This window comes from Mytilus trossulus, chromosome 4 (genome assembly GCF_036588685.1).
Source record: "Mytilus trossulus isolate FHL-02 chromosome 4, PNRI_Mtr1.1.1.hap1, whole genome shotgun sequence".
NCBI lineage: Eukaryota > Metazoa > Mollusca > Bivalvia > Mytilida > Mytilidae > Mytilus > Mytilus trossulus.
In genome coordinates, this window is record NC_086376.1 from 26,116,363 (window position 1) to 26,141,010 (window position 24,648).

At 31.7% G+C, this 24,648-nt stretch overlaps 2 protein-coding genes across 2 annotated transcripts; one reads left to right on the forward strand and one right to left on the reverse strand.

The window, feature by feature from the left end:
• Positions 1 to 426: 426 nt before the first annotated feature.
• LOC134714962 (WD repeat-containing protein 41-like) lies at positions 427 to 17,182 on the reverse strand. Its single transcript, XM_063576707.1, has 14 exons — positions 17,002 to 17,182; positions 15,038 to 15,147; positions 13,951 to 13,999; positions 13,574 to 13,699; positions 10,345 to 10,407; positions 9,577 to 9,685; positions 9,153 to 9,218; positions 7,704 to 7,826; positions 7,023 to 7,177; positions 5,999 to 6,123; positions 5,537 to 5,653; positions 4,812 to 4,902; positions 4,222 to 4,290; positions 427 to 633 (listed from the first exon to the last, which is right to left on the reverse strand). Exons 1-14 carry the CDS (start codon positions 17,047 to 17,049, stop codon positions 559 to 561), a joined length of 1,326 nt encoding a protein of 441 aa, XP_063432777.1. The 5' UTR covers positions 17,050 to 17,182; the 3' UTR covers positions 427 to 558.
• On the forward strand, positions 17,113 to 21,610 carry LOC134714963 (proteasome subunit beta type-2-like). Its single transcript, XM_063576708.1, has 2 exons — positions 17,113 to 17,212; positions 20,883 to 21,610. The coding sequence occupies exons 1-2, from the start codon at positions 17,189 to 17,191 to the stop codon at positions 21,462 to 21,464; spliced, it is 606 nt and encodes a 201-aa protein (XP_063432778.1). The 5' UTR covers positions 17,113 to 17,188; the 3' UTR covers positions 21,465 to 21,610.
• The last annotated feature ends 3,038 nt before the right edge of the window (positions 21,611 to 24,648 follow it).

Below are 24,648 nucleotides of genomic sequence, written 5' to 3' on the forward strand. Positions count from 1 at the left end.
CCTTGGATGTACCTGACTTAACAGCCTGTATAATTATTTTATTGGAACATTATTAGCAAGTTCAGCATTCAGATCAACATATAAATCTGTCAAAGAATTCACTAACTTTCTTTTGCATTCAGGACATCTGTTGGGTTTACTCTTTGTAGAAGGCCACTCACCTGCAACACTTAAAACATCTTTGCCGTTTGGTCTTTATAAATAGTTGTCTCATTGGCAATCATACCAGTCCATGTTTTATATTAATGCTGAGTAGAACTTAAATGGTGAAAGTTGAAGCAACACATGTCACCAAATCAAACATAGTACTACTATTACAGATTCTGTACCAATATGTCTGCTAAGACTCCTAAATGCTGGATGCTTTAGCTGAGAATTAGCAAATACCAATTTTCTATTACAGGTAATAGTTTTAAGTAAAACAAACAGAGCTAATAATAAATATATTTATAATATTGCACTATTTCAAAAAATATAAATATGTCTACAAAACATGTATGGCAACGCATTTTATGAACACAAGTTTACAGTATATGTTTGGAATGAGTATTTCAAAGGTTAAACAATTCCACTGCCCATCAGAACTTCCTTCTGCAAAATCTGGTTCCTCTTGATTTTCTGTAACTCACCATTCTAAAAAAAAAATATTGCATCATTTCTAAATTTTAACTTCTACATAATACTTTGTTGACACAATTTAACTTGTTTTTATACGACCGGAAAAGGAGTAGGACCTTTTGGCCTCAAATTTCATGTTCATCTGACAAAAGATTTTGACCACTTTTTAAACACTTAAGTGTCTATTTCATTTGAATCAATTAGTTTATGTGAAAGATATGAACTGATTTAGTCTTTAAAAACGATCCGATTCAAGCGCAAATATTAATAATCAACCAAATATGCCGAAAAATGTCACTTTTCGGATGGTTTTTGTCAAAAATGAAAGTGGCCACATCCGTGTTCATCCTCAACCTTCATATATGTTATGTATTATCATAAAATACAACTTCCATTTCAATATTAAGGATGAACACGAATGCTGCAACTTTCGTTTTACACGAAAACCGTCTAAAATTTAACTAAAATGCTAGAATTGTGAAGAATTCAGTAATTTAGCATGACTTTAAGGTGCCAGTACCCGATATATGTTCAAAAATAGCCCATATTTATGTAGCAGAAGCACTCTACTGTTCAATAAATAACTAAAAGTTTACATTTTATCAATTTTGTAACAATGCTATATTTTGAGGTCAAAAAGGGCTCTTACTGGACCTAATTTTTTTGGTTGTATATTGGTATGATGTTGGAGTCGTCATCGTCCTAAGGCATTTGGTTTTCGCACTATAACTTTAGTATACGGTAAGTAAATAGAAATCTATGAAATTCAAACACAAGGTTTATGATCATAAAAGGAAGGTTAGGATTGATTTTGGGAGTTTTGGTCCTAACAGTTAAGGAATTAGGGGCCCAAATAAGAATTTTTCTTGCTTTTCACACATTAACTTTAGTAGAAGTAAATAGAAATCTATGAAATGTTAACACAAGGTTTATGATCACAAAAGGAAGGTTGGGATTAATTTTGGGAGTTTTGGTCCTAACAGTTTAGGAATAAGGGTCCAAAAGGGTCCAAAATTAAACTTAGTTTGATTTTAACAAAAATTGAATTGTTGGGGTTCTATGATATCCTGAATCTAAACATGTTTTTAGATTTTTATACGAACGCAAAATTTGAAAAAAATTTTGTCGTATATTGCTATTACTTTGGCGTCGTCGTCTGCGTCGTCGTCGTTGTCCGAATACTTTTAGTTTTCGCACTCTAACTTTAGTAAAAGTGAATAGAAATCTATGAAATTTTGACACAAGGTTTATGACCACAAAAGGAAGGTTGGTATTGATTTTGGGAGTTTTGGTCCCAACATTTTAGGAATTAGGGGCCAAAAAGGGCCCAAATAAGCATTTTCTTGGTTTTCGCACTATAACTTTAGTTTAAGTAAATAGAAATCAATGAAATTTAAACACAATGTTTATGACCACAAAAGGAAGGTTGGTATTGATTTTGGGAGTTTAGGTCCCAACAGTTTAGGAATAAGGGGCCAAAAAGGGACCCAAATAAGCATTTTTCTTGCTTTTCGCACCATAACATTAGTATAAGTAAATAGAAATCTATGAAATTTAAACACAAGGTTTATGACCATAAAAGGAAGGTTGGTATTGATTTTGGGAGTTTTGGTCCCAACAGTTTAGGAATAAGGGGCCCAAAGGGTCCAAAATTAAACTTTGTTTAATTTCATCAAAATTGAATAATTGGGGTTCTTTGATATGCCGCATCTAACTGTGTATGTAGATTCTTAATTTTTTGTCCCGTTTTCAAATTGGTCTACATTAAGGTCCAAAGGGTCCAAAATTAAACTTAGTTTGATTTTGACAAAAAATGAATCGGTTGGGTTCTTTGATATGCTGAATCTAAAAACGTACTTAGATTCTTGATTATTGGCCCAGTTTTCAAGTTGGTCCAAATCGGGGTCCAAAATTAAACTTTGTTTGATTTCATCAAAAATTGAATAAATGGGGTTCTTTGATATGCCAAATCTAACTGTATGTAGATTCTTCATTTTTGGTCTTGTTTTCAAATTTGTCTACATTAAAGTCCAAAGGGTCCAAAATTAAACTTAGTTTGATTTTAACAAAAATTGAAATCTTGGGGTTCTTTGATATGCTGAATCCAAACATGTACTTAGATTTTTGATTATGGGCCCATTTTTCAAGTTGGTCCAAATCAGGATATTAAATTATTATATTAAGTATTGTGCAATAGCAAGTCTTTTCAATTGCACAGTATTGCGCAATGGCAAGAAATATCTAATTGCACAATATTGTGAAATAGCAAATTTTTTTTAATTAGAGTTATCTTTCTTTGTCCAGAATAGTAAGCAAGAAATATCTAATTGCACAATATTGTGCAATTGCAAGAATTTTTTTTAATTGGAGTTATCTTTCTTTGTCCAGAATCAACTTAAATCTTTGTTATATACAATATACAATGTATATTCACTTTTTACTACCAACTGATAAATTAAAATAATCTTTAACATTCAGTGATGACAAGCAGTTTTTTTACATCTTAATATTTTATGATGTATTTAAATGAGTAGTTATTGTTGCAAACTCCATTAGAAATTTTAATAGAGATTAGTTTTGGAATAAGGGAAAGGGGATGTGATTAAAAAAATTGGGTTCAATTTTCTCATTTGAAATTTCATAAATAAAAAGAAAATTTCTTCAAACATTTTTTTGAGAGGATTAATATTCAACAGCATAGTGAATTGCTCTAAGAGAAAACAAAAATTTTAAGTTCATTAGAACACATTCATTCTGTGTCAGAAACCTATGCTGTGTCAACTATTTAATCACAATCCAAATTTAGAGCTGAATCCAGCTTGAATGTTGTGTCCATACTTGCCCCAACCGTTCAGGGTCGTATAAAGCTATGCCCTGCGGAGCATCTGGTTTATTATGGGCCCAGTTTTCAAGTTGGTCTAAATTGGGGTCCAAAATTAAACTTTCTTTGATTTCAACAAAAAGTGAATATATGGGGTTTTGCAATATGCTGTTAGATACATGTATTTAGATTTTTAATATTTGGGCCAGGTTATCAAATTGGTCCTCATTGAGGTCTAAAGGGTCTAAAATTGAACAATATTTGATTTCATCAAAAATTGAATTCTTGGAGTTCTATGAAATGCTGAATCTAACCATGTATTTAGATTTGGGATATTGGACCATAATAGGTAAATGTCCAATTTAAAATTTTTAAGGTTTTAAGTTTGTTCTTTATAGACCACATCCATTCTGTGTCAGAAACCTATGTTGTGTCAACTATTTAACCTCAATCCAAATTCAGAGCTGTATCAAGCTTAAATGTTGTGTCCATACTTGCCCCAACTGTTTAAGGTTTTACCTCTGCAGTCGTATAAAACTGCGCTCTGGTTTTTATTCAAACTCTGTTATTTATAGAAAGAGTAACTTGCTGTGATTCTAAACTTCTGGTTTCATCATTTTCCAAATAACTATTACCATGAGTTTGATTAAAGATTAAAAAAAAAAAAAAAATCAATTTATATATAAAGAAAACCACCTTTGTTTTTCTTTCTTTTAATATGAGTGAATCCACAACTTATTCATCTATAATATCTGTATTATGGTTAGGGAATAACTTGTTACCTTCCAACAAATGACCAAGCCATCCACACCACAAGATACCATTACATCTTCTCCACCATCTACTGCCATCTATTAATAGATGAGGGCTTGGTCAATATTACTATTTATATGTATAAAAGTGCAGTCCAATCTCGATATCATGAAAGGGACCCTACATTATTATTTGATTCCTTGAAATTAATAGAACAATCTGTAATAACACACACTCATCTCTATTCTAATGCCACATATTAAATAAAATCTGTTTTAATAAATATGCTGATTAAAAATGCACACAATGTAAAAAGTCCTTGGAGCTGTTACATTGTCTTTGGCATCTAAACAATGTGATGTCAACAGTCATAGGTACAAAGTGTTTGTCAACATCCAATGAAATTTTGGTTAGAATTATTAGTTGCTGTCATTGCTAGCCTTTAAAAATTTTGAAAAACTATGAAAAAGACAATCTCTGATGTTGCAGACCCTTTTGTAATGACCATCTAACTAAGAAGTTAGTAAACCTTAAATAAAGGCTAATTTGATAATTTAATGTAGTAACATATGTGATTTTAGATTTTTTTTAAAATATATCATATTAATGTTATCCTTACATTAACAGCACCAGAATGAGCTAGACAATCCCCTATCAGTACAGGTTCTGGGAGACTATTACTCTTCATATCGTTATCTATAGCACCAAAACTAAAAATATAAAGGTTTATTCACATTGCACCATTATTTTTTACATAAAACTTTATCAAAATTTGTATCTGGTTTCAACATACAGTATTATAACTGTTGTGTGTCTACTGTTGTATTCTTCCACGTCTGTTTTCAAATTACTAAATTCCTTACATTGAGCAATGTTTTCAAAACAAAAACAGTCTTTATCAAAAGTGGTATAATTAATAGAACAACAATATAACAAATGTATGGTATGGGTCTGACGACACCTTCATCTCTGTAGAAAGTATGCTTTGTTAAAGGTTAACTTTAAATTAATGGCAATCGTATACAAGTAAATTGTAGCAGAAAGAAACTCTGTTTAGATTTCAGAAAATTAATTTTTTTTTAAAACCACAGGGACCAAAAAAAAGTCTTCTCATATATATCATGCACATGTTTAAGTGACTGATTTCTTTGAAAGTTGTCTTGTTGGGTATAATGAAGCACTTAATGGAAGGTCATGAGGGTAATAGCAAGTTTGTTGTCCCTTCAGGAAAAATATTGCTCTTATATTAACCAATAAAGAAGTGAATTTAACAAATATAACAACTGGACATTAAGTACAAACCAATCCATCAGTCTATTCATGAAAATGGTAGTTGTTTAATACCTTTTGTTGAAGAATCTCTCCATGACACCGTGATATTCTTGTGTATCATGCTGTCGATCAGCAATTTGTCCCCAAAGTCTGATACTTCCATCTTCAGAACTTGTGGCTAGCAGTGTGCTGTAAAGAATTGAGTTTTACATTAAAAGTTCATCTAAAACATATTTAATCTCATATTTAATACTTACATTATCCTGCAAGTCAGGAGCTAGAACTTCAGTGTTTTGATCAAAAACAGGCCATGGGTATTCTTGTTTGAATTGTTTTACATTTGTCATTTGTAGCCTTTATAGCATACTATGTGGTATAGGTTTGCTCATTGTTGAAGGCTGTATGACCTATAGTTGTTAACTTCTACATTGGTCTCTGGTGGAGAGTTATCTCATGTAAAATCTTCTTATTCTAATATTATGTGTTTTTCTCCAACATGAATTAATTAAGAATTGTATAGATGGATGTACTTACTGATTACAGACAAAAGTTAAATGAAGTATCTTGGAGAAATGAGAAGTTTTTGGTTTACATATAATCTTTCTCATCTTAATATCAAATATAGCAAATCCTGATCCAACAGCTGCAACCAGAAATCTCTAAAATATAATAATAAACAAATAAAAATGATATTTATTATCATCCCAAAAGTCAAATAAAATGCAAATATCATTATTTTTTAGAAATGTATGCTGCCAAGCATTATTTCTTCCAATTTGCATGTTTTCAAATGTTAGTTTTAAGTGTTTGAACGAATATTTTTTGTGTTGTTGGTGTACTTGAAGGGCAAAGGGATGAATAGATATAGGAAGATGTGGTGTGAGTGCCAATGAGACAACTCTCCATCAAAATAACAATTTAAAAAAAAGTTAAACCATTATAGGTCAATGTACGGCCTTCAACACGGAGCCTTGGCTCACACTGAACAACAAGCTATAAATGGCCCCAAAATTACTAGTGTAAAACCATTCAAACGGGAAAACCAACGGTCTAATTTATATAAAAAAAACGAGAATGTCTTGATTGGAATAATTTTCATATCTAGGAATATTTATATCCAATAAACTATAAAATTAATATATGTATGTGTAGGTTACGGATTGAATAATGTACATGAATAAACAGACAAATGCTTGAAAAGGCACAATGACCTTGTTAATTCAAGGATACAGAGATCAAGTTTTCCATAAACAGTTGAATGACATCAATAATCAACATTTATTGGTAATTCATATATTTTCCCTTTGATCTTACTGCCTAATATTTTCGAGTATCAACATACTGGCTGTATCACTGAAAATATTAGGCAATACATTGTGTAAAGTCATAATTATCGATAAACAGAAATATATATATTTAAAGGTTTTTTCTGGTAAGGGGAATAATATGAATGAAACAGTGTTATATTACCTGATCTGCAGAGATCATGTCCTGTATACTGTAAGGATAGTTTTTTTCTGGTAAGGGGAATGATATGAATGAAACAGTGTTATATTACCTGATCTGCAGAGATCATGTCCTGTATACTGTAAGGATAGTTAGAGTGATCTCCCCTGTATTTCTCAGGGGATGTAAACTGTAAGATTGTTGAATAAGTTTCTGATGAAAATACATAAATGTATCCATCTAGACAACCAACTGCAAACATGGTTTCTACCAGCAACAGCAAAAAGAGGAAATGATAAGAATTAATAGAGGTGTAAAAAACCATAACATATAATATATTACATCTTTATAAGATTTTACCCCATACAAAAAAATAACAAAGTAATTATTGAAAGAGAATTAACATTACTTTAGATTAAGTTTGACATGTACTGGTGTCATTTTTGTGATTTTGAGATATTTTTGAATAACTGAACACACACATACACACTGTTATTACCTTCATACATCAATTTACTATATCAATTATTTGCTAAGCTTAAATAAACAACATGTATAATTTCCTTTACAATTTCTTTCAAATTCCCATAACTAATTTGATAAGATCATTTTTTTTAATAATTTTCCAATGCTTATCATAAGCAATATTGGCAAATACAATTTCCTAAATTTGAATGCATTGTTATCTGCCCTTTCTTATGTATCAAGCACCCTTTAAGGGGCATTTAATGACTTCTTGTTGCTTTAGTAAGGGTTAATTGATGGATGAATACATATTTAAATCACTACTCACCAGATATATTAACAAGACATCTAATGGCTTCTCTTGTCAGGGGTAAAGTTAGAAAGAGAGCTAGTTCCTGTTTTATATCATCTGTATCACCAAAAGATTGTCTCACCAGGATATGAAATACAACTGGAAAAAAAAACACATGGAAAAAAGTATTTTGGTTTGTTTTAAAACAAATAAAAATAAATGGGGAATGTGTCCATGAGATACTGATGATGCCCATGCTTGTAAATAACATAATGAAGGGAAATAACTCAAGAAAGGTAAAAGTGACGCTACCAAAATTCAAACTTGATCTTGGTTTTGTGGTTGTAAGCATTGTGTATTAGTTTCATAGTTTTGTGGAGATACGCATAGTGTATAAGTTTCATAACATTTTGTAGAGGGAAACATAAGTTTGATAACAGAAACAAAAATGTCAACATTGATTTTTTTTTTTTGCATACTTGATTCGCATAGGATTTTTTTGATAAAATGCTGAACTTATGCTTTGAAGTATTAAGGCATTGTGAAAAACAACTATTTCATCAAATAAATTTAAGTCAGATATTCCTATGATATTCCTTTTCATATTGGATACAAACTTTATTAAGTCAACTGCAGACAGTTTGTAGTCAAAGTGTTTCAACTGAGGTACTACACAGGCGTCAAAAGGCGTCATTATGGAGTAAGGGGGGTGGCGTCAAAAGGCATCATTATGGAGGAAAGGGCCATAACTCTAGAAAGGTAAAAAAAAAAAGCAACCCAAATTCAAACTTGTGTTTTGTGGTAATACGTATTGTGTATAAATTTCCTAATATATGGAGGAGGCAAACTAATTTAGAATGGTAACCAATTTTGGGACGAACTGACCAATCTACAGATGGACAAGAGTAAAAGTGAATGCCCTGCGTCCCACTGCTACAGTGGGGGCATAAAGAGATACCTTACCATGTTACAACCTAGCTGTTACATTCAGTACCTCATATAATTAAACAAAATTTGAAATTCTAGCTTTTCTTTTCCTGTTTATATTTTTTTATATTTCTTCAGTAAGTATCAATACATCCAAAATATTCCCCCAAAAAAATAAGTTATGTGAAGCTCTATCATAAAAAAAAGATTCAAAGATTCAAAATTAAGTCTAATGATTACTGTGTGCATAAAAAATCATATATCATGTTAGTTGTGGTAAAAACAAATATTGGAAATCCAAACATTTTAGGCACTACTTTGTTTTTAGATAACTAAAATAAAATATGCGTATCTATGTGATCATTGCTGTAGGAAATCACAAATTTTATCAGGTTATGGTGAAGATTTAGTAAAAGAAAAAGACTATATTTGCAATTTAGAAACAGAATCCTAAGAATCAGTTGTTTTGAATTTAATATATCCAAATCCATATTGGCAATGCTGTTATGAGTTTCAAAATATTACCAACATTTTTTTTCTAAATAATAAGCCACTTACATATTTCCCTGTTGGATGTTGCCACAATTTTCTCATTCCTGACAAGAACCATATATTTAACATCAGCTATAAATAGAATAAAACTTTACTATGAGAAAATTATCCATACTTTAAAACAAAATCTGCCTTTCCAATCTGGAATAGTACAAACTAGTTATAACAATAATGCATGTATTTTCCTGCAATGCATACCCTATGCATAACTCAAAATCTTATTCAACAGGAAATAGATGTCCAACAGACTTGAAAAAAAGTTACTTATAAAAACTCATTGCTTTCAAGCTTCTCACCAAAGTTCCATAAACAGACAAAGTGATTGCAATATATCCCCCCTTCTTAGAGTAAGGGTATTTATTGTATGAACCTAAATCAATATGTGATAATAAAAAGTTAAGTAAAATAGACTAAGTAAATAGAAAATTACCTTCCTCCTTGACTCTATCATTAGTGTCTAACAGTACACCATCAGGAGACCAAAGGTGTATTTTCTCACCTCCAGAAATAAAACATTCATTTTGCAACAATAGTAAACACTAAAATGGAAAAATGGAGAGAGAAAAATACAGGGAATTCAAAGAGGTACTTAAAAACATTTATTATGGTTGTTTAATTTTAGATTTTCATTTTTTGTAATAAATGTTTTAAAATTAAAATTAAAATTTTGACATTTGTCTTGTCATTATCGACATACTGTGTATTCATTAATATTCGTTGGATACCATCTTTTCGTTAATTTTGTGGGTACAGCAGAACCACGAAATTTAATGTTCAAGGATTACAAACTTTTATATAGGCTTGTATGCAGACTTCGGCAGACCCACGAAATTAAATATCCAAGAACATGCAAGTTTTTCTTAATCCACAAAAATTGGTGCCCACGAAAATAAATGAATCCACAGTATAGCAAAATATACTGTCAGATTGCAATAAATAGGTTTCTTAAGTTTTCAATCTCATTTGATTCTCTGAACTTTTTCGAATATGACATTTTCTATATTTCATTTCTACACATAGCACCTGCTATCAATTTCCAAATATCTTTAAAAAAAACTGTTTTGTTAGCTCTTTTCCTCATCTCTATTTCACATGTCATTGAACTTTTGATTTAATAATGCCCCAGCAACCTATCAATATTGTGACACATCTGTGACTAAGAATTCTGTGAAGATCTGGTAATAAACAATCAACATACCTTTACTGAGGTGTTATGTTCTGTTATTGTTTGTAGACACGATCCTTGTTCATAGTCCCAGACCTATAAGTAAAAATGTATTATAAAGGACGCTATAGTATACACTTTGTATGTGATTTGTTCATTCTAAACCTAAGCATTTTAAACACATTTTTAAATGATTTGTCTGGCATAATTTTTTTTTTGGTTAAACATGCATATGGTTTATCAGAGCCCTCAGAGCCCTGTTATGAATATATTTAGTCTAAAAAAATAAATTGACTATTTTGACAATAAGAGTGAGTTCACTATGCATTTATGTTACCTCTTGCAGCCAAGCTATAGTAATTTGGTAAACAGGAAATTGTTAAGCAAGGGATGTTCAAAGAAAAACAACTTTATTGAAGGCCGATAGGACAAAGAATGTTCCACTCACTCTCATTACTAAATTTAATCCAATGGTAAAAAACTTTAGTAAGATTATAAGAAAACATTGGAACAATCTGCAAAAAGACAAACAATGTAGTGAAATCTTCACCCATGTGCCTATCATAGTGTATGAAAGTAACAAAAATATCAAAGAATACCTTGCTTAATCAAGGACTTTTGAAAAGGGACCCATGCTTTAACCCTTTCCTCCATAATGACGCCTTTTGACGCCACCCCCCTTACTCCTTAATGACGCCTTTTGACGCCTGTGTAGTACCTCAGTTGAAACACTTTGACTACAAAGTGTCTGCAGTAGACTAAATAAAATTTGTATCCAATATGAAAAGGGATATCATAGGAATATCCAACTTAAATTTATTTGATGAAATAGTTGTTTTTCGCAATGCATTAATACTTGAAAGCATATGTTCAGCATTTTATTAAAAAAATCCTATGCGAATCAAGTATGCAAAAAAAATATTTCAAATGGAGGTTAATTGTATAAGCAAAAAAATCCCGAAACAGTGTTAATTATTATCTTAATTATAGGCAACAAACTTTCATATAAATGAAACGGTGTAAAAAAAAAGAGTAAATGTTGTTTGAAGGAACTGCATTTCATTATAAAATGGGCCAAAAAGGGGCCCAAATAAATTACAATGTTGTCTATGTTTTGATTTATCTCCCTTATGCTATTTGTAAAATATGTAAAAAAGAAATGTCAGGTTTTGGACTTTTTGCCAAAAAAAAAAGGGTGTGTGTGTGTAAAAATGATTTTTTTTTTTTGGGGGGGGGGGGGGGGGGAGGTCAATAGGCAATTTCAAAAAAAGGAAAAAAAGGGGTAAAAAAAAAATTTAAGGGGTGGGTTGGGGATTGTGGTCAATTCGCGACAGAATAGTGATTTGCACAAAAGCAAAACGAGAGTGCACACACTGAAATGTCTCGCCTTCTTAACTAATAATTGATATTATGTTGATAGTCGTAAGTATAAAGCTTTATTACAACTGTCACATAAACTTAACATTAACCAAGATAGCTAAACAAAGACCAATGAACCATGAAAATGAGGTCAAGGTCAGATGAACCATGCCAGGCAGACATGTACAGCTAACAATGCTTTCACACATTAAATATAGTTGACCTATTACTTATAGCTTAAGAAAAATAGACCAAAGCACAAAAACTTAACACTGTGCAATAAACCGTGAAATTAAGGTCATGGTCAAATAAAACGTTCGGGACTGACATATAGATCATAAAATATTTCCATACACCAAATATAGTTGACCTTTGGCATATAATATTAGATAAAAAGACCAAAACTCAAAAACTTAACTATAACCACTGAACCATGAAAATGAGGTCAAGGTCAAATGACAGCTGCCCGCTAGAGATATACACCTTACAATCATTCCATACAACAAATATAGTAGACCTATTGCATAAAGTATAATATAAACAGACCAAAACACAAAAACTTAACTATAACCACTGAACCATGAAAATGAGGTCAAGGTCAAATGACATCTGCCCGCTAGACATGTACACCTTACAAGCATTACATACAACAAATATAGTAGACCTATTGCATAAAGTATAAGAGAAACAGACCAAAACACAAAAACTTAACTATAACCACTGAACCATGAAAATGAGGTCAAGGTCAGATGACACCTGCCAGTTGGACATGTATACCTTACAGTCCTTCCATACACCAAATATACTAGCCCTATTGCTTATAGTATCTGAGATATGGACTTGACCACCAAAACTTAACCTTGTTCACTGATCCATGAAATGATGTCAAGGTCAAGTGAAAACTGTCTGACGGGTATGAGGACCTTGCAAGGTACGCACATACCAAATATAATAATCCTATTACTTATAATAAGAGAGAATTCAACATTACAAAAAATCTGAACTTTTTTTTCAAGTGGTCACTGAACCATGAAAATGAGGTCAAGGACATTGGACATGTGACTGACGGAAACTTCGTAACATGAGGCATCTATATACAAAGTATGAAGCATCCAGGTCTTCCAGCTTCTAAAATATAAAGCTTTTAAGAAGTGAGCTAACGCCGCCGCCGTAGCCGCCGCCGCCGCCGGATCACTATCCCTATGTCGAGCTTTCTGCAACAAAAGTTGCAGGCTCTCAAAAAATGGGGTTAACCTTCTTTTTTTCTTTTTTTTTGGGGGGGTGGGGTGGGGTAGGGGGGGGGGGGGTTAACTTGCAACAGCATAGTGTATTGGGTAAATGCTAAAAATATATAAATTCCAACCATATAACCAATTCTAAATTCATTGACTACAGTTATTCTGTGTCAGAAACCTATTGTGTGTCGAATATTTAAATACAATCCAAATTCAGACCTGTCATGCCTGTATCAAGCATGAGTATTGTCTCCATTTGTGCCCCTACTGTTCAGGGCTGGACCTCTGTCATTGTATCCAGCTGAGCACAGTGAAGCAATTTATTACTTTGAACAATGACATATAAAATATTAGTCATAATAATATTGCTCTGCAGCATACCAGGTAACAATATTTGTATACTTTACAACAATAGAATAAGTTTATCTGATTTGAGAAAAAAAAAGCAGTTTGACACCAAATTCAAAGGTACCATATAGAGTGCATACAGGTAATAATACATGTACCTATAAACTATATACAAATCTTGCATAAATTTATCTACGATTTTTTACATATATTTATGGTAGAATTACTGATTGACAGGAAAGTATATTGGGAAATGCAATACTTGGAATTTAATCTTTTACTTACATCTTTGCTTACCTCTTGAATTACAGTTGACTTACCTTAATTTGTTTATCAGATGATCCAGTGACAAGTGTATATGGTGAACTGTGAACTTTTGATTTAATCAGTAAAACACATGTTATTGGACGAGTGTGGCCAGTTAGGACAGCTACTTTTATACCAAGCTAAAATAGAAAAAACTATTTTTTACATCTGACCTTATTCATGTATTTAATTACTTTTTTTTGCAATTGTTGTTTTTTGTTTTCAATCAAATCTTGAATGTTTGTAATTTTAAACATTAAACTATTTTAATATAAAGTCACATGTAATATGTATCAAAGGTTTTTACAATATTTTTTTAAAAATGAGCATGCAGTGGTTTTGATCCAAAGTATCTTATCTGACATTTTCTGCTAACAGTATTTCAATTTACCAGTAAATCCCAAATAACAGCAGTATTGTCATCTGCTACTGATAAACATCTGAAAATATACAGAAAAAATACTTCATAAAAAAATAATACTGTTCAACAAATAAAGCACATTCTAGCGATAGTGGTTTCCTTAACACATTCATAAAAACACACTAAACATTTTGCTTAAAAATTTGGTATGCACAAACAAAATTATAAATAAACAGTCTTATATATCTATAAATGCTAACTGATAGTTTCCTCTAAATCTACAATTCTTTGTTACCCTCCTAAACATCTTTATTACAAGAAAGCATACCATCTCAATCTGTCATGTATTTAATCTTCTTACCCTTCCGGGGCACCTGAGATCACCCCCAGTTTTTGGTGGGGTTTGTGACACTTAGTCTTCAGTTTTCTATGTTGTGTCTTGTGTACCAATATCATTTGTCTGTTTGTCTTTTTTCTTTTTAGCCATCATCAGTGTCAGCTTATTTTCAATCTATGAGTTTGAATGTCCCTCTGGGATCTTTCACCCCTCTTTTCTATAAATCTTTATTACAAGATAACAAACCTTTACCTATTTTACTTATGATATGTACGTTCTATTAATCTTTATTTAAGGAATGACTGTAATATTTTTTCTGTCTATGAAGAAATAATATGATAATTAAAAATGTGGTGCACACTGAATAACCCTCATAGCTGGTTATTTTAAAGTGCACACCACATTTTTAAAATTAACTCGAATAGACAGAAAAAATATTATAGTCATTCCTTATACTGTAATTAAACCAACTTATTTTCGCGAGCTATTTATTTTTCGCAACTTTCGCGAGTAGGAAAATAACGCGAATATAAATCGTCGCGAATATGTTTAACTTGAATCTTTTCTTATTAAACTTCATCAAGTCAATCGGAAAATCCCGAAATTGAATAGCCGCGAAGTGATCTTGAAAGGGTAAAACGCAAAATAAAGTATCCGCGAAAATAAGTTGGTTTACAGTAATTTAATTCTAAATTCCATTTTAAACCAGAGTAAATCATGAAAAAATCGTTGATTCAGAAGATGGGTTACATCCAATTAAATTATTACAAGATAACATACCTTCTCCTATCTATAACAAATACTTGTCTGACTATATCTGTATGATGTTGTAATAAAGTCAACTCAGTGTATGGGTTGTCTTCTTCATTTTCTATTGTTGGTACAAGGTCCTTCAAAGAAAAAAAACCAGAAGGTGTCTGGGGAATTTCTATAATGGTACATTTACAAGTTATAATAATACAGACAAAGCTTTTCCATAAAATCTTTTTATGAACCAACTCCATTTGCTTGAACCACAGCTTATAGGTTAATATAGAAAGCATGACAAAAGCCAATGTAGACATAATAAGCAACTTATAGGGACATATAATCTTAACCAGGGATTTACAAATCCTTGTCTTCAAATGCTTACCAATTACTTGAAAAAATTTACTGAATTATTGGAATATGAAATAAAGATAATGGTCAAATGACAAGCATTGACTGAGAAGATCCAATCAAGTATAAAACATTGATAGAAACCCATAAATATACCAATTTCCCAAATTTTGGTATGGTATTAATATGTGTATGGAAATTTTGTCAATCAATACGATACCAATGATTGCAGTTTTTACAGACAATACCTCTGTGTTCCCAATCTACAGACCAATCCTCACATTTTCCACATATCAGAAGCTGTTTTTTAATTCATCAAAAATCTTTTATAGTAAAAATACTCATATAAGTTGAATTAAAGCCAGTATTTGTAACAACATTGTTTTCATACAGACAGAAGTCGTACATGTTGGAAGTCAGTAATCTCGGACTGACATTTTAGTATAACTTATGATCAATAATAATCTTATAATAATTACGAAAAGAGTCTCAGGATCATGAGGATCTACATAGATCTTTTTTTGGCTAGTCCTATAATATATGCCTTCAAATTATTTATTCACTATTTAACCTTTTCATACTAACATTTTTATTTTATTTGTTTTATTTTTCATTTTTGGCATATTAAAAAAGATTTTGTTCAAGTTTCCTTCCAGTATGTTTGAAATATTAGTGGATTACATTTAATAAATCAAGGTTTACAATTTGCTATATAGATTCCACAACTGTAACAAGTGTGTTACGATATTTCTGGACTCCAGACAGTTAAATTTTAATATTCAAAGCGTGAGGCTTGCCCAGCTTTTTAAATAATTAAAATTTAACTGTTGATCATGTTGATAGTGGAAAAATATCGTAAAACATGAGTTATAGTGATGGAATCTGTTTTTCAAATGATTTTTATCCTAAGATTTGAACAAAGTTGTGTACTGTTTATGTGGCGTCATCAGGTATGGTCGCTTTTTTTCATGACGTCTCAATAGGAAAATTCAAAAGAAACCTAGTCCAAATAATTATGACGTCTGGCAAGGCTATTTTATTTTCCCAGAAAAAAATTAAAATAGCCTTGCCAGATGTTATAATTATTTGGACTAGAAGAAACCAAGAAAAGTTAAGATCACAATTAAATGTTGACCAATCATTTGCTGAGAACAGATTTTTCACTAGTGAGGAGAAATATTTTTCTCACACTCATCAAGAAATGTTAAAATAGCGCAAAAAATATAGAAACACAATGCTTAATAAAATTATTATTTTTTTCCACCCCTCCTTACCCTAGTCCAAATAATTATGATATCTGGGAAGGCTATTTTAATTTTTTGCTTTGACGCCTACCTGTTACTATAAGGCGCCAAAGAAAATAAATGATCATAAATATAATAGCCTAATGGCTTCTTCTTCTGCTTCTATGTGGTTGATCTGCAGTCGGCAATTCCATATACTGTGCGCGTGTGTCAACCAGTACACGCCAAGTTAAAAATAACAAACTTTTGGCTATCAAGATCTCATAATAATTTGGACTGTACACCCCTCCCCTGTCTTTTGCCCTTTTCAACTCCTGAATTAGTTACTGTTTAAAAAGCTAAAACTGTATACACATCTTATTAGGGTAAGTATATCCCTGTTTCAACTTATGATTGTCATACCTCTTTCTTCGTAGCACCGCCTTTAAATAATCTTTGCAGAAACGACATCAATTCATCAATCCGAAAGTGAAAATAGAGTTATCTTTCCGTAACTGGATACCTGTCGGGTTAACTTTTTGTGCTGAAAGCGACACAGTCGAAGAACCAGAATTACGAATTTGTGCAGAATCACTTGCCGGCCCTGAAAATGGAATGTTTAATTGGAATACAGGTTGTTACATTAGTCTGTAGTATATTCATATAAAAATTTCCTATGCAATTACCCACAATCAACAGCATACAAGGAATATTTGCTCTGAACACAATGAAAATCTCCATCACAAATGAAGTTTTGTCCTTATTTTTTTGTTTTATCATATAAATATAATAATAATCGTGAAGTTTCAGTGGTTGAATACAATTCTTCCTTATAAAATACTTTCAAGATACAATACAAAAGTAACTTACATTCCAAACGCTGTGCCCAGAACAACATGGGTACAAAAAGGGGGAATTTTATTTTATCAAAGGATTTACAGACAACTATCATGACTATTAAAAATGTCAACATACATAAAAGAATATGAAGATGGAGTAAACTTTCAATAAAGCAACTCTCCGTCAGATACCAAATGACATATAAGTTGACAATTTGGATCACTGTACAGCCTACAACAATGTGAAATGCCGATATCAAACAATGTATGTGTGATTATCTCTGCCTGCCAGACTGGCAGAGACCAAAATGACAGAAGTTTACAATTGGGTCAATATCTTTAATTGTTTTTACATAGGCGGTAATGGTAACATTTTTACCTGTAGCTCAGTCCTTATCATAAACTTTGATACCGTATGTATGATAGCTCGTTTTGAAGGTGTGACATTTACATATATGTGGTTAAATTTTCAGGGTACGAAGTGAAATAACTTTTTCCGTAAATTAGCACACCCCGTACATCCTTTCGTAATGCGTCTCCTTGTGGTAAAATATCACATATTTCCCCAAAATTTGGCTAAAAGTATTTTCAATCGCTTGAAGTAATACCTTTTCTGAAGATGTTTACATATGTCTTTCAGTTAATCCAATGAAAATCTTTCGTCTCATTTTTTTATAAAATTGTGTCAAAAACTTTTGTAGAAAAAAAGTGTTTGTAAACATCACATTAATTTCTGGACAGATGGCTAGGTTAGCCATGAAAATACTGAGAGTCGAACAGAAAATAGCCAATAAAACATTTTAAAAATAATCTAGATGATCTTATATACCATCTTTGAAGGCTAAATTAGTACTCAGCTGTCTAAAAATTAATTTTATTACACAATAACTTTCATATTTGAAAAATCCACCTGGGCCAAAATGTAAAACTAGACTCCTAACTGTGTATTGCTACCTTATGTTGTTCAGGACCCAAGGTGATCAAACCCATAATATTCTTTTTGTTTAATTCATTATGATTTATTATATTTTGTTCACTTTAGTTGAAGTTGTATTAAACGATCAAAATCTGGCATTTCTTTCTCCTTCCATTTCATGTTCTCTTTTGTAAAACACAGATTCTGTAACCCTCATTTTGAATTGTTTGACTTCGAACTTTTATTTATTAAGGGAATTCTGCTTTAACTCACGAGCAATTGACATGGTTGAAGCCTTTATTTCTTTTATATCATTCAGTGTAAATAATACAAGGGAGACAATTTACTCTACCATATACTTAAAGCTTAGTGGGAGACAATACATTGTATTTTAGATTTTGACAATGCTCTAGTTTTGGGTTTTTGCTTCAGACCTTGTTCATAGACTCTCAACATACTTAATGTATATCTGGCTTACTTTTGTTATTTTTCAAACAATTGTAACTTTGTTACGTTCATGACTTCATGAGTAATTACTTCGAAATCACTTTTTTAAAGACAATAATGATAGAACATTCAGAATAATAGATTAATTGATACAAACCTTTGCCATTATGTGTATTTATATGTTATTTATACACAACATTTTTGAGTAGTGACAACTTAAGTGATGTGTTATATTTATATCGGTGTTTTACGTTTCCGCAAATTGGCATTACTTTTCCGGAAAAAGAAGATGATGTTTCGGAAAAAAAAGTTTATGTTTCCGCAAATAAATATCTTACTTTTCCAGAAAAAAAGTAACTATTCCGGAAAAAATAAATTATTGCTTTTCCGCAAATAATTGAGGAATACCTGTTGACAGGTTGATAGAAAGTTGAGCCATAATATAAAATAAATATTAAGTAAGTCAAAGGTCATCATAACATGCAAGTAAAATTCATCATTTAGATCTTTTAAAACGTATGTTCAAAGGTCAGCACTAATTAGAAGTATCTTGATATGAGTTCATGAGTCAGTCCTGCCCTGGCAGAATATTTGTAGCCAACACGCCGTACAAAGTCCACAGTAGTACATTCACCGTTTACAAGTTTTGTATTTTGTTGAAGAAGGAAGTCCATCTTCTCCTTTTCACATTTCAAAACGGGTGCTTTTACAGTTAAGAGTTTTCATCTTTATGTAAGATGTTGTTTGCAGTTTCAATAACACATCGATAAAAACAAAAATGTTAGGATGTCTAGCATAAAACTGCTTGTTCAAGTCGGCATGAAAAGACTCAGCACTATTTATGTTTTCGTAACAGCAGTATGCGTTACACATTCAAAGTCATTATGAACTACCTCGGGCTGGAGAGTTATTCTTCGGGTAGTGCACACCTCAATACCCCGATCCAACAGATTCGTGCAACATTCCTTGGATTTAAGTGGAAGTAACGCAAATACAAGACGAATGTAGTTGATCATTTTTACATCCATGTATCGAATAAACTGAGTTGGAAGAAGAATTTCGGACAGGATTTAAATGTGCCATCTATGAAAATATCAGTCATTTCATTACAAAGACATACCAAGTTGGTGAAACATGAAAGTATATAACAATTCCCGAATCAAAATCATTGTCTAATTAAAAGTGAAAATAAGTTTCAGTTTTGTTAGTGTTCAAATCTATTCATCTTAATGTTTCGTGAATTTCTAATCTACATTTAGGTAATTTTGGAAACTGCTTTTGCCTGTCTCTGTATAAGGACATAGCAACATATTTCTAGTCAATATATATTTAAATATTTATAATTTACCAGGTAAATTTCCGGAAAAGTAATAAATACAAGTTGCGGAAACGTATACTTTAAATTTCTAGAAACATAGTATTGTGACTTTGAAATATTAGCGGAAATGCAATACGCCCATTTATATTATTTGTACACAAAATAATTGACAGTATAATGCACAGTCAGTCAATAGTCTGAGGCCCTAGACTATTAAAATTTTCTGCGTCTAGAAAGTTTTTGCAAAAAATTTCAATATTGGGCTGTAGCTTAGTTACTAGTAGTTGCAAAATATTTTAGTGCAGACTGTATTTGAATAAAAAAAATAATGGTTATGTATCAAATGTATTTCACCACTACATGACTACAGTCCTCTGTACTATTCAATGCTGTAAATCATCATTTGAATATTTATAAAGTTTTTTACTGTGGTAAAAGGGGGTTGGTTTGTGAACAGACAAAACAGTTAAAAATGTAAAATGGTCATTTGAAAATGAAAGAAAAAAAGCTCTTTGATTTTCCACAATTTGCATGAAGCATAATACATGTAATAACATGGAATAAAAATTACTAACATGCTGCACAATATTAAGTCTTTATGGTACCACAGAACTACCACCTACTTACAAGAATGCTCCATGACTAGGAAACCTTATAATGTAAAAATGTACAAACATGAAATCTACCCTTGATATTTCAAAGATATAATACAGTTATCTCTTTAAGCTGTGTAAGGTACCCCTGCTGTAAAGTCAACATTAATTGAATGGATGTTTTTTTGCAGGGGAAAGATTTTGTGGTGACTGCTGCAGATACAGCCACAGCCAGAAGTATTGTCAGTATGAAACATGACACAGACAAGATGTTCAAGTTAGGAGGAAATCTAATGATGTTGGTTAGTGGAGAATCAGGTGATACAGTCCAGTTTGCAGAGTATATGGAAAAGAATATACAGCTATACAAGATGAGAAATGGTTATGAGCTATCTCCTGATGCTGCCGCCAACTTTATCAGAAAAAATTTAGCTGATTATCTGAGAAGTCAAACCCCTTACCAGGTTAACTTACTTCTAGCTGGATGTGACAAGCAAACAGGACCAGCACTTTATTTCATGGATTACTTAGCATCTATGAACAAATGTCCATTTGCAGCACATGGTTATGGAGCTTTTTTCTCCTACAGTATATTGGATAGAAATTACAGGGAGGATATAACAGAGGCTGAAGCTGTAGAATTATTGAAGAAATGTATAGATGAGATACAACTGAGATTTATCGTAAATTTACCATCATACACTGTACGTGTAATAAATAAAGATGGAATCAAAGACCTGCCAAACATATCTCCAAAGAGAATCCAAGTATGAGCACATTGATCTGAACAGACACATGACCTTACTGTAATGTTTCCATCTTATATGTTAGTTGTCATATTAATCATTACACAGTTTTTTTCATGCTTGACTTAAACTCTTCATTTTGCCATGTACCATAAATAAAGGCAACAGTAGTATACCGCTGTTCAAAATTCATAAATCGATAGAGAAAAAAACATATCAGAGTTACAAACTAAAACTGAGGGAAACTTATCAAATATAAGAGAATTACGACACAACACCAAAACATAACTCACACAGAAACGAACTGATAAGAAAGAGTTCATTTTGCATTTGACCAATTTATGATCCTGTTTTCTGTTGTCCCTTACTTAAATTTCTCTTCTCATACTTAAAATGTATTTGAAATTTGTTTCATTTACTTTATTGTCACATCACTGTTTTGTTTACCAAATTATTCGACCCCTGTCCCAGGTTAGGGGAGGGGTGGTGTTTTTATCTCAATGTTGAAGGCTGTACAATTGCCTATAATACAGGTAGGTTACCTCCACTTTATTTAAACCTTGGTTGATTGTCGTCTCTTGCCAATCATACCACATCTCCTTATTAAGTTATTTATATCTTTTTATTTTTATACATATAAGATGAAGAGGTATAGTACATGTATCATTGCCAATGAGACAGCTTTCCAGCATAAGACAAATGCAGAATGTGTTAGCAACTTTTAGGTAAATTTTAAAATAAGAAGTGGAATGTTTGCCAATGAGACAATTATCCACCACAGTTGAAATGAAGGGGATATAGGCAACCCTCAACTATGAGCAAAACCCTTTCTGTATACCATGGATTCATTATTATTTGTTGGATACAAATTTTCGTGGCTTTCATGGGTACATGTAAACCATGAATTTAAATGCTAACTGAATTACAATTTTATAATAGGCTTTATATGCAGAGGTTGGCAAACCAAGAATTCAAATATCCACGAAAATGCAAGTTTTTGTCAATCAAAGAAAATTGATACATATGAAAATAAATGAATCCACAGTGGTCGACTAAAAAGCTTACACATGAAAAATATAAAGGAAATCAGTTGGGGAAAACCAATGATATAATCACTAAACTACAGGTTCCTGACTTTGGACAGGCACAAACAGTATGTGGCAGGGTGAAACTATTTTCATGGTGCCAAACCTTCCCGTTACGTGGGACAGTTGTGTTACAAAACAACAAAAGAACTAACTATGAAATAAGTGGAAAAAAGCTTAACTTGGTTAAAGCAGAAAATGTAGATCTAACCAAAACACAAAAATGACTACATCATTTCTATACTTCACACTAAAAAAAAATAAGAGTACTCACAGTTTTATATTAATATCAGCCAATAAAAGATAATCATGTATCTTTTAATTAAGACTTAAATATCAATCAGTACACATCCAACATCTAATTGATTCAGTGTAAAAAAGTAATCAACCGACAGAAAAACGTGACCTTGTGCAATGCCAAAATTTAATTGCATGTGTGTATAACAAAATTCATTTATCAGGTTTTAATTAACTGATTACAAAAAAACAATATTTATACCAATAGAAACACTATTCAATTGCATTTGTAACCTTTTAGAATAAGTTTATGAAACAATTGATAAGTTAACTACATTGTGTCTCAATTTCTGCAAGGTCAAAAATTTGCAAAATCAATGTATGGGGGCACATCACCCTCCCTTTAAACTATGACTAATAACTTAATAGAAGAAAAAACTTCAAAACAATGGAAAAAAAAGAGAAACTGAAGACAATCACTTAATTACAGGCTCCTGACTCTGGACAGGCACATGTAAAAATTGGTGGGGTTTAACATATTTGCGAAGGTCCAACCTAAATGTACCCCTCAAATAACCATGAATAGTTGTGAACAAAAACAACCTATAAAAATCAGTTTAAAAGAACTAGACATGTCAGATCAATATAATGCACAACCAACAAAAACACTTGACTATATGAATTACCGATATGATGCTTTGTATGTGTCTTTAATATAATCATTGCTTAGTCATTGGTGAAGGAAAGCTTCAATGGCCAATAACTCCATCTAGATGTGAGCTGCATGGAATAGAAATCTAGATTATGCAAGTACACATATACATGTATAAATAAAGGCAACAGTAGCATACCAGTTTTCAAAAGTCATAATAAATCGATGTTGAGAAATCAAATCCAGGTAACAAACTAAAACCAAGGGAAACACCTCAATTATAAGAGGACAACAAAGAAATATCAAGAACACTGAAGTGAAACAAAACTTTTGATTGATTTTAGAGCATTTAAAATACAAAACAAAAGATGAAATTGGTCTGTTTTGTTTATTTTCGTAGACTTTTGTCTCAGAAAGCTCCACCTAAGGATGTTGTCGCTGATGACTTGGATCCTTCATACTTTATTTCATGGATCAGTAAACAGGGTTAAGTTTTTGTGGTTAACTCTATCTCGGATACTATAAGCAATATGTCTACTATTTGGTGTATGGAATGATTGTAAGGTAAACACATCCAACTGGCAGATGCCATCTTACCTTAACCTCATTTTCATAGTTCAGTGGTTAAAAGTTCTGCTTTATGTTTTGCCTTTTGGACTAATACTATATGCAATAGGTAAAATATGTTTGGTGTATGGATATATTTTAAGATGTATATGTCAGTCTGACAGGTTTTATTTGACCTTGTCATCATTTTTATAGTTCATTGTCCAGTAATAAGTTTTTACGTTTTGGTCTATTTTTCTAAAACTCTATTAAAGCAATATGTCAACTATGTTTAGTGTATGAAATGATTGTAAGGTGTATATGTCAGTCTGGCATTGTCATTTTACCTTGACTCCATTTTCATGGTTCGTTGTTTAATGTTAAGTTTTCGTGTTGTTAAATTTGTTTCTTAGTTCCTATAAGCAAATAATGATTTTGCAAATGTCAACTATTTTTAATGCATAGATGAATTGGAAGGTGCATGCATATGCTTGCCTTGCAAAGTTCATCTGACCTTCCGCGACCTCATTTTCATAATTCATTGGACAATGTAAGTTTTCCGGGTAAATATATATAGGTATGAGTGTCAATGAGATAACTCTCCATCCAATTCCAAGGTTAAGTTTGTTTTTATGAAACTATAAACAATAGATCAACTATATTTGGTGAATGAAATAATTGTAAAGTGTAC

What these genes read in the sequence shown, in the direction of transcription:
- LOC134714962 (XM_063576707.1), bottom strand. Translation starts at nt 17,049, where the DNA reads ATGTCGTTTCTGCAAAGATTATTTAAAGGCGGTGCTACGAAGAAAGAG. An exon ending in AACATAACACCTCAGTAAAG is followed by an intron (nt 9,686 to 10,344) that starts GTATGTTGATTG and finishes TTTCCATTTTAG; the next exon opens with TGTTTACTATTGTTGCAAAA. An exon ending in TTAACTTTTGTCTGTAATCA is followed by an intron (nt 5,654 to 5,998) that starts GTAAGTACATCC and finishes AATTCTTTACAG; the next exon opens with CACACTGCTAGCCACAAGTT.
- LOC134714963 (XM_063576708.1), top strand. Translation starts at nt 17,189, where the DNA reads ATGGAATGTTTAATTGGAATACAG. An exon ending in AATGTTTAATTGGAATACAG is followed by an intron (nt 17,213 to 20,882) that starts GTTGTTACATTA and finishes GTTTTTTTGCAG; the next exon opens with GGGAAAGATTTTGTGGTGAC.